Source organism: Halichoerus grypus, chromosome 3 (genome assembly GCF_964656455.1).
Source record: "Halichoerus grypus chromosome 3, mHalGry1.hap1.1, whole genome shotgun sequence".
Classification (NCBI taxonomy): Eukaryota; Metazoa; Chordata; class Mammalia; order Carnivora; family Phocidae; genus Halichoerus; species Halichoerus grypus.
The window spans coordinates 160,998,432-161,012,517 of NC_135714.1; the positions used below are offsets into that span (position 1 = coordinate 160,998,432).

General features: G+C 56.2%; 2 protein-coding genes across 6 annotated transcripts in view; both read right to left on the reverse strand.

Annotated features, from left to right (window-relative positions):
- BMP1 (bone morphogenetic protein 1) overlaps positions 1 to 5,033 on the reverse strand; it is a 45,100-nt gene extending 40,067 nt beyond the window's left edge. For 3 of the 4 annotated variants that reach the window (XM_078069524.1, XM_078069525.1, XM_036075173.2), the window contains exon 1: positions 4,705 to 5,032. In XM_078069524.1, the coding sequence (XP_077925650.1) occupies positions 4,705 to 4,858 (154 nt within the window). In that variant the 5' untranslated portion in view covers positions 4,859 to 5,032. Of the gene's footprint in view, positions 1 to 4,704 lie in introns of all 4 variants that reach the window. The other variant, XM_036075175.2, reaches the window with a different exon arrangement.
- Positions 5,034 to 5,858: 825 nt separating this feature from the next.
- Positions 5,859 to 11,990, reverse strand: SFTPC (surfactant protein C). Of its 2 annotated transcripts, XM_078068226.1 has the most exons (8): positions 11,563 to 11,990; positions 10,739 to 11,040; positions 8,385 to 8,483; positions 7,525 to 7,683; positions 7,149 to 7,271; positions 6,783 to 6,893; positions 6,267 to 6,414; positions 5,859 to 6,068 (listed from the first exon to the last, which is right to left on the reverse strand). In XM_078068226.1, exons 3-7 carry the CDS (start codon positions 8,451 to 8,453, stop codon positions 6,277 to 6,279), a joined length of 600 nt encoding a protein of 199 aa, XP_077924352.1. In that variant the 5' UTR covers positions 8,454 to 8,483; positions 10,739 to 11,040; positions 11,563 to 11,990; the 3' UTR covers positions 5,859 to 6,068; positions 6,267 to 6,276. The 2 variants fall into 2 exon arrangements, with proteins under 2 accessions (XP_077924352.1, XP_035931069.1); XM_036075176.2 differs by lacking the exons at positions 10,739 to 11,040; positions 11,563 to 11,990 and having other exon boundaries at positions 8,385 to 8,532.
- Positions 11,991 to 14,086: the final 2,096 nt, after the last annotated feature.

The window sequence follows — 14,086 nt, forward strand, 5'->3', positions numbered from 1 at the left end:
AGGATGACTGCATGAAATAAGGCATGTAAATAAAGCACCTAGCACAGAGCCTGGAACACAGTAAGCACCCACTAAATGGTCACTGTTAATCTTACCCCCAAAACAGCCCCATAAGCTCAAGATCAGCTCTCCACTTTCCAAGGGCATATCGGTTCACCCCCATTGGCTTCCTGGCTGAGTGAAGCCCCAGAGTGCTCAGAAGCAGAACCTCGAATTCCAAGTACAGAGGCCATGGAACCGTGCTGGCCTGTGAGACCAGGGCGGTGTGGGGGGCAGGGCAAGTGGAAGGCGCGACAGGCCCTAGGATGGCCACAGAGCTCTTCTGCCGAGCGGGCGTCCTGTGGTGGGGATGTCATGGCTGAAGAATGTGTGGGAACAGAGTGGGGGTGGGGAGACGTGGGGTGGGCAGGGGAGCCTTCTGGCCAGGAGTTGAGCCTGAAGGCCCTGCCCATTTGGGATTCCCCCATGGGGAAGCTAGGGAATCTGGATGCTGGAGAGTCCAGGACAACCCCCCTTACCCGGAAGGAAGTCCTGGGGTCAGGGTCAGGGTAGTAGTTGTTTTCAACACAGGATCAAAAGTTTGTTTTGTTTTCTGGCTGTAAACCAGCCGGGAGCACTCGTGGCCACTCCATAGTCAGGCTGGGGGCAGGAGAGGAAAGAAAGAGTAAGGTGGACTTCGTGTGCCCATCCTCTAGGTAGGCCTCTTGGCTCCGGAGTCTCCTCCCCTGGGGCATGGCAAGGCATCCCCGTCCGGGGACAGGGTGAGGAGCTCGCTGGTGTGGTGGCGCCCCAATGCCATGTGTACGGGGCATACGCATGTCCCATCACACAAATGCAAGCTTCTCGCTGGGGGAGAACATACTCAAGCTCCCACAGACATGGGCACATACTTAATCACAGCTGTACACTGCTACACAGGTGCATATTTGCGCACACCCCAACATGTACTCAGGAATACCCACATGCACAGTTGGATGGACTTGCCCATAAAGCAGGGGTACACCCACAAACGTGCCCAAACACTCTCTTGACTACTTCCCTGTGCAAGCCCTAGTGTATTCAAACACACAAATTATTGCATGTACACATTTCACAGGCTATACCTCCCAAAGGTGAAGGGCACCCTTAGAAATGAATGGGGGGAGTGGAGAGAGAGACAGAGAGACAGAGAGATTAGCTGATTCCCCTGGATATCCGTAGGAGGCCCTTAGTGGCCTGAGTGACACATTCTACACCCTCCCCATCCTCCCCCAATATCTTCTGGAGAAACTAGAATTCTTGAGAGTTCCTTCTTTCTGGGGAGTCCCATTGGCCCCCTCCATCTGGAGCCCAGGGAGATTCTAAGTCTTTTCCTCCTCCCTTGGGGCACCTAAAAGAGAAGGTGACTCAGGGAGCAGGGGCATAGGTGGGTGGGTGACTCATTCAGAGTGTCTGGAGGGGGAATGTGGTCTGGCAAGAGAATGGATCACTTCTCAACCTCCAGAACTTGTGACTGAGGCCTCTTGAAGTCCAAACCTGGGCAACGAGGCCCCTGGGGTGGGGACAGTGATGAGGGCTGGTCAGCTACTAGCCCACCTCATCTTCTCAGAGCAAGCAAACCTCTGAGCTGCCAGCTAGGGCCGAAGTAAGGTCCTCACTGGCTCAAGGGCACTCCCCAGGTGCTTCTCTGCCTCTGGGAGCAGCTGTGTCCCCATTCCTGCCTCCCGCATCTCTCCCAGAGCCCCGAGGCTCACTGCCAAGAGCGGGGAATCTCAGGGAAGATCCCCCTTGATGGTTTGGCATCCTAACATATAAGAAATCAGGGCTGATTCACAAGCTCCCTGGGCAAGGGGTAGAGAAGGAGAGAGAGAGAGACAGAGAGAGCTCATATGTGCACGTGAGAGCCTGCACACCAGAGCATGAGCTTGGTGGAACCAGCTCTCAGCACACATATAGAACAACTCTGCTTCCCGCCTATTGTTCTAGTGTTGCCCAGAAGATCCAGGAAACTCTCCAGGGTATCAGGGGTCTTAATTTTGCCTTACTGCCCTCAATTTTGCCCTACCTCTGACAGTAAGTGCAGGAGGTAAACTCAAATGAAGGGGCCTGGTTATCCTGAAAGGTGAGCCAGGGGATTCAACAGGACTTTCATTCTTGGTCCTCCGTGTGCAAGGAGGAGAAAAGGAGAGAGCTGGAAAGGGTGAAGGGAGCAGAGGTAAGCAGGCAGATCAGGGGCATCCAAAGGCAAAGCCAGGTGCTCCTGCCATCATCACATCTAGCACCTGGACGGCGGGGCTTAGAGGGAGCAAGAGGACACAGCAACATGAACAGAGAGAAGAGCCTAGGGACGCAAGGCGTGAGGCTGTTGGCGTGGGGTCTTAGGGAGTCAGGGTGGAGGTAGGCAAGGCTGCAGCAGTCAGCCCCAGGAGGGAGGCCTGATCTGACCCTGACTCTTGGCCTTGTCAGGCTCTCGGGCCCTCTCGGCCACCCCCAGGCCTGGCCCAGCTCCCCACCAGCCTCACTTCACCCTGGGGCAGAGCCTTCTCCAGAGCCCTTGTTTGAAGTTCCAACTCAGCCAGCCCCACCCTAGCATGAAATCTGAGACTGGGGATAGAGCCTCAGCCTCCTGCCGCCTCCTCCGAAAATCACTCCAAATCCCTCCAGGAGTGAAATACATCAGATTGACTTCCTACCCATTCTTCAAGGCCTTCCCTCCTCCATGATGAACCCCCAAACCTTCCCAGCCTGCTGTGAGCCCTGGTTCTCTGCCACTGCCACCGCCAGGCCTGCAGAGGGGTAAGGGGCTCCTTGAGCCTTTAAGACCTTTCCTCCCAAGGTGGCACAGAACGCATCTTGGTTGGTGCGGTTGGTTACATCCCCACGCGTCTTATGCCCCTCCCAGACTGGAAGCCCTTTGAGGGCAGGGGCCATGTCTTACACTTTTCTGTATCTCCCCCAACATCAAGCCCAGGGCCTGGCACATATCATTAGCATTCAGTCCATGTAGATCAGCTGAATGAATAAGTGACACAAGGACAGGGACAGGGAGACACTCCCTTCCAGCAAACCCAGCCCATTCCCTCAGAAAAAAATGAAGTGAGAGTGTGAGGCACAGAAAACAGGGGAGTAGGCAGCAAACATTTATTGCTTACTGTGTGTTAATCTCTAATAAGTGTTTTATATATGTTCTCATATTTAATCCTTGCCATCAACTCTACAGAGAGACATATTATCAGTTCCATTTTACAGGTGAGAAAAGCAAAGTTCAGAGATGATAATTAACATTCCCCAGGCAGTAGAGCTAATGAGTTGTGGGTCCAGGATTGACAGCTTAGGTCTGCCTGCCTCCAAAGCCCAAGCTCCATCCACTTAGCCTCATGCCCACTCCAAGCCCAGGGAGAAAGATGGTGGCTAATGTCTGGTTTACCCACGGCCCAGCAAGGGTGGAGAAAGGCTGAGATTTGGCTTCTCCTCCTCCCACTGGAAGAAGGGTCTACCTCTTCTGTAGCTTGCTGTGTGTGATGCATTCACCCAAAGTAGGGAGCCCAGGGTGAGGACTAGAGGGACCCAACCTCTTACACCACATACAGGCACTCCTAGAACTCTAGGGACTGGGACACTACCCCTGGCCCTGGTTATTTGGAGACAGGCTGAAATCAGAGGCAGGAAGTTGAGGAAAGATTCTGATGATATCTTATGGCCTGTGTGTTCTCTTGTCCCAGGCAGCCTGTTCAGGGTCATCTGATTAGGCAAATGGCCTGAGTGCCTGGCCATCTGGTCACTCCAGGGGCAAGACCCCTCTGGGCCCAGCAGGAGTGAAGGGGTTACATGGGGTCTACATGGACAAAGAACACACACACACACACACACACACACACACACACACACACACACTCTGGGGCCCTGACCTCAGCTAATTAGCCTCCAGTGTCTGTGGACTAAGAGAGCGGATACACAGTATTTGAGTTCTCTGTGTTTTTCCCCTTTCCACCCCAACTTGGCCTTGGTAGGTACTTCTGGCACCTAAGGGCAGAGGTAATCCCCCCTCCCTGGCTGGCTTCTCTAACTTTGACAGCTGTCTCCTCTGTCCCAGAAGGCCGCTGTGTCTGGTGGGGGGACCATGGGACACCCAGGGAGCATGACATCAGAGGATCCCTTGAAAAACTTTCTTCTTTCACTTGGGCTGGGTGGGGGCCTCAGGAGACTTGCTCCTCGGAGATGCAGGCCTCCCGCACCCCCTGGGCAGACAGATGTGCAGCCTGGGGGCAGCGCAGACAGGCTGGAAAACAGCAACGTCCTGGAGCCCGAGATGGGGGACAAGGGAAAAGTGCGCGCACACACACACACACACACACACACACACACACACACACACGGGAGTTTGGCCAGAAAAGTTTCCTGCAGGAGGAAAAGCCTCCTTGGCCACAGGTTTCTCCCTGGACCCAAAGAGCTTGTCCCAGGAATCTTCTGGGAAGAGAGGGCAGCGGCAGCAGCTTCCACAAATAGCAGCACAACTTCAGTCCTAAAAGTCCCCCAAACTTCCCCCTCCCTCTCTCCCTCTTTCTTTTGTTCCCCACTGCATTGCCAACCAGGCAGCTCCCGGCTTCCCACACTGGACTGTCCTCCCCCAACCCCAAACCCTCAGCAGCCCGCGCCTCCCCGCGGGGCCTGCCCGCGCCCCGGCCCCAGGCGCCCCGGCCGGTCGGCGGGGTGGGGGGCGCCTACCCGCCTTGCAGGGGTCTTTGTAGCCGACGGGCTCCGAGTCGTCCTCCTCCCCCAGGTCATAGGTGTAGTCGGCCAAGTCCAGCGGCCGGCCCGGGCGCGGCAGCAGCAGCAGCCAGAGCAGGAGCGGCAGCGGCAGGCGGGCCACGCCGGGCATGCTGGAGGGCGCGGCGGCGGCGGGCGCGGTGGCGGCGGCGGCGGCGGCGGCGGGTCGCGCCCGGACGCGGGAGCCGGCGAGAGGGGAAGCGGAGGACTGGCGGCGAGGGGAGGGCGCTCCCCTCCGCTCGCCCGCGCGCTCCCTCCCCGCGCTGCCCCCCCTCGCGCGTCCCTACCTCTCCCCCTTCCCTGTCCTCGCCCCCCTCCTTCCTGTCTCCCGCCCCCTCTCCGGCCCGGCTCCTCGGCCCTCTCCCTGCGCCTCCAGCCTTCTCCGCTCCCTTCCCTTCTTTTCCTCTTTCCTTCTCTCCTCCCTCCCTCTCCCCCCCCCCCCTTTAGGGAAATGAGCTCGCTGGAAGGCGGGTTTTCGCCCGGAGCTCGGCCCCCCTCGGGTTCGGGACAGCGCACGGCCGGGCCGGGCGGCGCGCCAGCCGGGGGCGGGGACCGCGGGAGCAGGCCCGCCCCGGGAGGGGGCTCGGGCGGCCCGGGGCGCGGGCCGGCGGGGCCGGGGAGGGGGCGCCGGGCCCCGAGGTGCCCGGCCGACGGCCGCTCCCGCGAGGTGCCCTCTAGCGGCGGCTCGTCACGCGGGCGCCGGGCCCGAGCCCGGTCCCGGGCAGCGGGACACGCTGTCAGGTCGCTCCGCTGCTTCTGCCCACCTCCGCCCCCTCGGTCTCTGCGTTTCTCTGCCTGCGACTCTCGGTCGCTCGGTCTCAGCCTTCCTCGGACCCTCGCCCTCTCCCATCGCGGTCCCTGTCTCTCTAGTTCTGTCGGTCTCTGGCTGTCTCTGTCTCTCGTCCTCCCTCGGGAGACACCACTGGAGGGCGCCTAAAGCCCGTGGATTGCCCAGTCCCCTCGCCACTGCCCCCTGTCCCCCATCACGCCCTGACCGGGGGGGGGGGGGGGAGGGGAAAGCCCTGTCGCTCCCCCAGGGCCCTATCCTGCCCCTAACTGGCCCCACCAGGAGCAGGACTGAGGGCGTGTGGGAAGATGCAAGAGGCGCACCCTTTGTTTTTCAATCAGGCTGCTTTATTCTTTCGTGGTAGGAGCCCCTTGGCCCTAGGAGCCGTATCTCTTCTGCCCGCTCCCACCTCTCCCCACAGCTCCCATTTCTCCAGCTCCAGTCCCTGTGGTGTGGGTAGGAGCAGCTTGCTATCTCTCTGCAAAAGACCTTTAGCGCATGGATCTTTCCTCTTCACTTGGGGCTTCCACAGGCCCTGAGAAGCAAAGAAACACTGTTTATTATGTGAGGGAGAGGGACTGGGAGGGGGCGGGCTATGAACTTTCCCTCCGCTGAGCTCCCTAGATGGCCCAGCTCAGTGGATTCCCCAGTTCCTGGTCAGCTGACATGGCAAGGTGGCGCAAGCCTTCCTGGGCCACTGCTGCTCCGTGCCCTGGCAGTCACACCTGCTCACCTGAGGGGTCCTAGATGTAGTAGAGGGGCACCTCGCCACACAGGGTGCTCACTGTGGTGCCCAGGAAGTCCAGGTCCCCAGGGGATGCTGAGCCAGCATCATGGCCCTCCTCCTGGCCCAGCTTAGAGGTAGACACTGCAGGCTTGACCTGGAAAGAGCACCTAATTTGGAGCCTGGGAACTGAGTTTCTGTCTCACCTATGGCATTATTGTGGGACCTCAGGCATGTCAGGCCATCTCTCCAAGCCTCCTAAAAGCCTTGCTTTCCTCACCAGTGAAGAGGGGGCTGTGCTGGAGTCAGAAGCCCCCGGGGAGTGAGGTTCAGCTGAGGCCAGCAGCTTGGCATCAGGGAAGGACTGGGGAATTGGTAGGGAAGATGTGGTACTGTTGAGTTTAGAGACGGGCACCTACCTGGCAGCCCCCACGCTTTATAGGTGACAAATAGCTGTCATCTCAAATGCTCCTCCCAGCAGCCCTGGGAAGGGGACAACCCACTCCTCCTCACCCACACACCTACCTGGAAGTTCTGGAACTTTCTAGTGAGAGCCTCAAGACTTGGGATGTTCTCCGGAGCCATCTTCATGACATAGCAACAGGTTCCTGGGGCTGGCTTATAGGCAATCAGGAGCTGAGCACAGGAAGCCCAGAGTTCATTCAAGAAGGCCCTGCCTTGCTCACTCCCTAACCCTGATCCTGGGCCATCTCCCTCTAGGTTAGGCACCTGAGGGAGTCCTACTGGAATCTGGGGCTCAGCCTGGGGAGGCAAAAGGGCTAGGGGCTGGGGAGAGATGGATGTGCATGAAGTGGCACAGCTGGGTGGCCTAGCAGTCTTGTCATCGGCCCCCAGCCCCAGCCCCAGGGTCAGGAGGTCCAGTATACCCACCCGCTGGTAGTCATACACTACAATACCACTGGAGCCGATGGAGAAGGTGGCCGTGGTGCCCGCACGCTCCTGCAGGGCCAGGCGCTGCTGGGCTTCCGGTCCCCCAATGCTCATCTCCAGAACCTGGGGGAGGGCACAGGGTGGCCTGGTATTTCTCTTTCCCCACTCATCCCTTCAGTCCCCATGTCCACCCTCAGCTCTAAAGCCTAAGCCGGAGTTGCCACCCTGTTCCTGCTTCTGTCCTTTCTTGAGGCACCCCTTGCCTCCTCCCCTCCATTCCCCCACCCCCCGACAGTTCACTCTCTGCCCAGCCCGCCCAGCCCCTCTGTTTGGCGTGTCCTCTACCCACTGCCCACCCCATTCTGGGCCTGCTCACCATCTCAGTGTGCTTCTGGCTCATGTGAAGACCCATTAGCAGGGCCCCTACAATCACCACGACCACAAGGACTATCACCACGACCACGATGAGAAGGCGTTTGAGGCTCCTAGGGAAGCAGGGGATGCCAAAACGGCCCTGGGGGGCTGCCGAGTAGTCCTGACGTGGTGGGACAGGCAGGGAGACAGGTATGAGGTCATGAACAGGGCCCTTCTTCTCTCTGCACAAGCTAGACACCCTCCCACAGCTGGACACCAATGCTATGGGTTTGCAGAGGAGGGCTGAGATCAGAAGGCTTCTTGGAGGAGGTGGTCTGGATTCCAACAGAAAGGCTTAGACATGAAGTCTAGCGTGGAGAGACCCAAGGGAGCCTGCTTCGCCAGTCTCATCTCCTGCTGTTTCCTCCAGACCCCTGGCACCCCAGCCATTCCCATCCCTCTCTGTTCCCCCAAATAATCCATGCTCTCTCACACCTCCCTGCCTTTACACATTCTACCCCTTCTTCCTGCAATGCTTGCCTTCTCCACCTAGTGAGCTCCTACCTATTCTTCTGGAGCCAGCTCAAATGTCCTTTTCTCTGTGAAGCTTCCTGTGACTCCCCGCGTAGTGTCTGCTTACGCGGTGCTCTCTGCAGCCCTTTCCACTGACCACTGTGGTGGCTCTCAGCCCTTCACGTTGGAATGATCAGTTGCCATGTCCATCTCCCTGAAGGACTCTGCCTTAGTGGTTGGTGTCCCTGCCCTAACTTAGCACAGTCCTAGGTTAATTAAGTGAATGAAGGTGGATAAAGACACCGGCTCAGAGAGCTTGGATGAGGCAGGGCCCAGCTCACACACATGTACACACACGGTCATACTCACTGGCGGGCTCTCAATCAGGACCTCCTTGCTGCCCACATCCATCTTGCTGTAGGCGCCTTCCCCTCTCATCTCCCAAGTGTGACTAGGGTCTTATATGTGCTGGTAGGGAGAGGGGACAGAGGTGAAGGATCCGGCCTCCTTCTGCCAGCCAAGCCCTTGGCTTTGAAGCCTGTTTGTTCCTGGCCCTCCAGAACTGAGGTCCCGATAAGCCAGCTGCAAGAGTGCCTGAGGGCCCTTGGCCCTGGCCCATGAGTCCTCTTGGCCCCGGCCAGAGCAAAGCTGGGTGCGCTGAGCAAACTTGCCCTTGGGCAATCTGCACCTCCCACCGTAGGTGTCTTCCTGGCATTGGCCGCCTTTCTTGCTGGCACCTGCCCCTGCAGTCTTGTGGCTTTTCCTGTTCCTCTGCCAGGTTGAACCTCTCAGGCAGCCAGGGGTCTGACCCAATGGGGAGTCCACCACGCTTCCCAACAGAATTCCCCCCGTGCAGAGGGACGAGCTCCAGGAAGGGGAGTGAGACCCAGGAGGCCCTGTTAAGGCAGATGGATGCTTTGGCATCAGTGTGGGGGTTCATATGTGGCCATTTCTCAGAGAGCCTCACGTTTTCACTTCAAGTATGCCACCTGCCTGGCCTCCACCCACACATCTGGTACCTAACCTCAAACTTGCCGCTAGTCATTCTTTTCCTAATTCTGAAAACTGTCCCCTCTGGCTATAAATTTTTACCTACTAATGTGTGGTTTTTCATCCTTTGCTATGGGCGTGTTTGGAAGCTAAAGGCTTTTCCCCCCTGCTTTTACTTTTATTCACATTTATTTTATGCTGAATTTATTCCCAGGCCATACGTTGTTGTTTCTCCAGTTTCTTGTGGGCTATCTTTCTCATCTGTGCCACCTCCTCTTCTGGGTTGGGAACAATCTGCTCTGTTTCAGGAAGGATCATCTCAATGTGGCAAGGAGAGCTCATGCAGGGGTTAATCCGACCAGGAGCTCTGTAAACTTAATGGCTCATTTGGGGGCTCTGTTCACCTGGATGTGCTCGATGACCAGAGAATCTACATCTAAACCCTTAAGTTCAGCATTACTCTCTGCATTTGGAAGCATGCGCAGCAACAATTCAGCACTCTTTTCAGGCCGCTGGCCCTGTGTCCAGCCCCACTATTTGGCCCCGGGCACACCTATCAGCTCCACCATTATAATGATGGAATGGCCCACATTGTTTCTGTAAAGTGACTCCAGATACTTGGTGGCTTTGGGGATATACCTGCCCTTGATGATCTGGGCAGTTTCATGAGTGCTCTTAAAACGAATGTGAAGATTTGCACCTCTTGATGGGAATGATTTTGTCGGGTTTTCTGCATCAAGTAAACAGTGAACCATTTTCAGAGATCAAGCAGAAGGCTTTTGATAGCAGATTCCACACCTGACACTCGTTTCTTGTGCCCAGACAGCCTTGCACAGGGCTGGCTGCGGTGACTGATGGGATCCCCATCTCCTCATTCTCGACTCTCACCTGCTTGGTGCTGCCTGTGACCCTATCCCTCTAGGCTCCTCTGTTTATACCCTTGGATCCTAAATTTGCCCTGAGAATGCTCCTCACCCCAATGTGATGCACTTTCTGGACCTTCTCCTTCTCCCTTCCATCTCTTTTACCTCCTTCCTCAAAGCCACTTCTGTTGCTTGGTTGTACTAAACTAAATCGACCAATGGCTGCATCCTCTCTTGAGCTTTCCTCCACTTGCTGGGCCAGGTGGTCTCTACGGTGCCTTTCCCTTGGAACTTTCTAAGTGTCTAAGTCAGAGCCCCACCCTCACTCCTCTGGGCCTAACTCCCTTAGCCTCCTGATACTTAAGCTCCAACACTTCACCCCAGTTCCTGTCCCTGGCCTGGGGGCTCCCTTACACCTTGGCCCTGCCCTTCAATCATGAGCTGGCCCCCAGCTCTCCAGCCCTGGAGGGTTGCCCTGTCCCCACGAGGACCTCCTCTTCAGCAGGAGAGCCTTCAGCCTCCAGGTTGCACAACAGCATGGCATCTGAGCTGAGAGTGCCTGAGAAGCTCAGGGAAGGAGAGAGGGGAGGGGAGGGAGTGTTTGCTCCCACCACCCTCCTCACCACCACCCGCACTGCCCCTTTAAATATTTGCTGAAACCTCTAGCAGCAAGTGTCCTAGGAGCAGTGGGGGGGGGTCCAGGGAGGAGGGGGAGGCATCCTCCTCTCAACTGTGTGCAGCCTCCGCTGGGGTATGCAGGTGCCAGATGTAGGAGACAGCTGCCTGTGCTGCCCACCCCTGCCCGCCCCCAGCGCGCCCACTCCCGCCCCGGGTTGTCCTGGCAACGCTGCGATTGATTGGCTGACTCACACGCACTGGGCCTGAGCCAGGTGGGCAGCGGGCCAGCAGGAGAGCCAGGGAGGACTGCAAGCATCTCGGGGTCCCTGCGGGCATCTCAGGGGGCCGCATGGTCCAGCTGTGGAGCTTGTTCTGAACGGGCACTGTGTGTAGGGCTTGCCATCATCAGCTGGTGCTGAGAAAGGAGTCTCTCTTGGAAAGAAGCCTCTGCTCTCTCAGGTCCTCAGTCTCCCCTGCAGGCTGCCCTTTGGCTGTAATTCTCACAAGCTTTGTGGTTTTTCTTTTCTTTTTCTTTTTCTTCCACTTGTTTTTGCCTGTTTGGAGGTTTGGGAAAGAAGGTTGCCCTCAAGTTTCATAAGGGGAGTTCAGATGCTAGCACCAACCCCTCTGGCACTGACCCAGTAGAGGTCTTGGGGTCCTCATCTTCGTTTTCAGGAAACGAGGAGGGACCTTTAGCTGGGCATGGATAGCTGTCCCCCGCCCCCCCTGCCCCCCTCCCCCCACCCCACACCAGCCCTCTGCTGCAGACTTCTCACATCTTGGCCTTTACTTAGGCCATTTCTCCCTCCTGGAAATCCCACCTTCGATGCCTCTCCACCTCTCCGAGTGCCATCAGCCCTACAAGGCCAGGCAAGAGCCAACGGCAGCTGCCCCACCACCTCACTGGCCCAGGCTACGGGGCCCCCTCCCTCCTCCAAAATCTCCTGGCCTCCTGCTGCCCTTTCACCTGCCATTTAGCATGCACTGCTGTTCTCATCAGCTATGCGGGAGTTTTCGTTGCCCTATCTTCCCTGGGACTGGCCCTGAGACCATGCTTTCCTGAGGTTTCTTTGTACCTGCTGCAGGGCAAGGAGCACGACACAGCCAACATGTAATTATATTCAAGGATAGGATGGTCACCAAACATGAAGGGGCTCCAGGTGAGCGGTCAAGAGTTCATTTCTTCAGCATGTGGAGGTCTTGCTGCTTCACTGGCCAGCTCTGGGACCCTGAATGAATCCGTCTTTCTGCCTTTCCAGGCTTGAGTGTGTTCAACTGTGAAATGGGACTAGTCTGCCTATCCTGTCCCCCTCTCCAAGCTGTTGTGAAGATCCAATGACATCATCAATCCAATCATCATGATTATCATCATCTACTTCATCCCCCAAAACACCTCTTCTCGCTAGCTGAGAATAGGGCCCAGACTCCCCCTTTCTGTCTGTCTCTGGGCTAAATCCCTCTGGGAGAACTGTAGGTGATGCAGAGCCACCCCTTCTATGTGAGCCTCTTCTTTTCCCCCTTCCAGCTCCTCAGCTGCAGGGGCTGGGACAAGATTCACTCTGCCCTTTGTGCGCTGGGCAGAGCCGTGCCAGGGACGGGTGGGGATGGTACCCAGCTGCCCCGGCCGCCCTCCCCACCCCCATTGCTTGTCTTCCCTCACGCTGGCATACAGAGAGCTGCACGGGCAGCTGGATGGGCAGTGGCAAGTGAGCATCAGACGGACGGGGCATCCCTGCTTGAGAGAACATGGACAGACGTAAGCTCCAATCAGAGAAGCCCCTGCTGGCAGAGGCTGGGGACAGCTGGGGACACATCTTAAACCCAGTGATCTCAGTTTCCTGGCCTGATATGGAAAGAACACTAGACTGGGAGCCCATTCACCTGACTTCCAGGCTCCCCTGGTCCTGTACCCCCGAACTTTTGGCACAGTCAATCCCGCACACAGACCCCCCCAGGGAGGTAACAGCGGAGAGCAGCAGTTCTCAAACATTTTGGTTTCAGGACCCCTTAACATTCTTAAAAAATTTGGAGGACCCCAAAGAGCTTTTGTTTATGTGGGTTATAGCTATTGATATTTACCATATGGATATTTACTGAGAAATTGAAAAGGGTTAATTAATTAATTAATTAATGAAATTGCAATAATAAACCCATTCTATGTTTTAAGATAAATAACACAAATTTTAAAAAATTATTTTACAAAGCAAAAAATTAGACAAGAGTGTCATTGTTTACATTTTTGCAAATCTCTTTATTTTTTTAAATATTTATTTATTTAGAGAGAGAGAGAGCACGAGCAGAGGGAGGGACAGAGGGAGAAGGAGAGAATCCTCAAGCAGACCCCCTGCTGAGCGCTGAGCCCCCCCCACAGGGCTCGATCCCAGGACCCTGAGATCATGACCTGAGCCAAAATCAACTTAACCAACTGAGCCACCCAGGTACCCCTTGCAAATCTCTTTAATTTCTGGCTTAGTAAGAAGATACATCATGTAGCCTCTGGACAATTCCAGGGTATTTTCGTGAGAGTGTGAAAGTGAAAAAGTAAAATTAAGTTTTAACATTCTTAGGACAATTGTTTTGACCTCAGTGACTCCCTGGAAGGTTCTCCTGGACTCCCTGGACCACATTTTGGAAACCCCTGGTATAGAAGTATGACTGTGGGGGCGCCAGGGTGGCTCAGTCGGTTAAGTATCTGCCTTTGGCTCAGGTCATGATCCCAGGTTCCTGGGATCGGGTAAGATGTTGGGCTCCCTGCTCAGTGGGGAGCCTGCTTCTCCCTCTGCCTGCCATTCTCCCTGCCTGTGCTCTCTCTCTCAAATAAATTAAAAAAAAAAAATCTTAAAAAAAAAAAAAGAAGTATGACTATGAACTTTGGAGTTGGGCAGAGTGGGTTGAAATCCCTGTTCTGTCCCTTTCTTTGGGTACTACCAGCCTCACCTCTCTTATCTGTAAAAAGGGATTCATATCATCCACCTTAAAAGTTTGGAAGCATTAAGTACATAGAATACACAACACACAGTAGATGTGACATCAAGCTGGGCTGCTTTCCTCTTAGTTTGGGCCTCAGTTTCCTCATTTGTGACAAAGAGCTGGACTGGAAAACATCCAGGGCTCTACCCAGCTTCAACAGTCCGTGGTTGGGTAGGGAGAGATGTTCCAGAATTCCACACACTCCCACTCCAACTCAGTGACAAACATTTCCCTTTTCAGCTCACAGAGACACAAAGGCACATTCTGTTCACTGGCTCGTGGACACACATGTGAACACAGCTACACACACATGTCGCTGATGACACACCCATGAACTCTTGTTTAGAGGATGTGTCCCCCTGAGGGCCACGACAGAGGGACAGGCACACAGAGGCACGTGGATCCACAATGCAGAAATGCCCCCACCAGGCGATAGGGGCCTGAGTGCAAGGGGCCGTGCAGACGCGGAGGAGGCACATGCACACCTCGCACACCTGCACTCACGACAGCCTCCCTGGGTGCCGGACATGCAAGCAGACGGCCCCCCGGAGACCCGAGGCCGCTGCTAGGGCGCACGGCGGCCAGGGCCGCAACCACTCCTTTCTCGGGCTACTCCCAGCCCGGGACTCC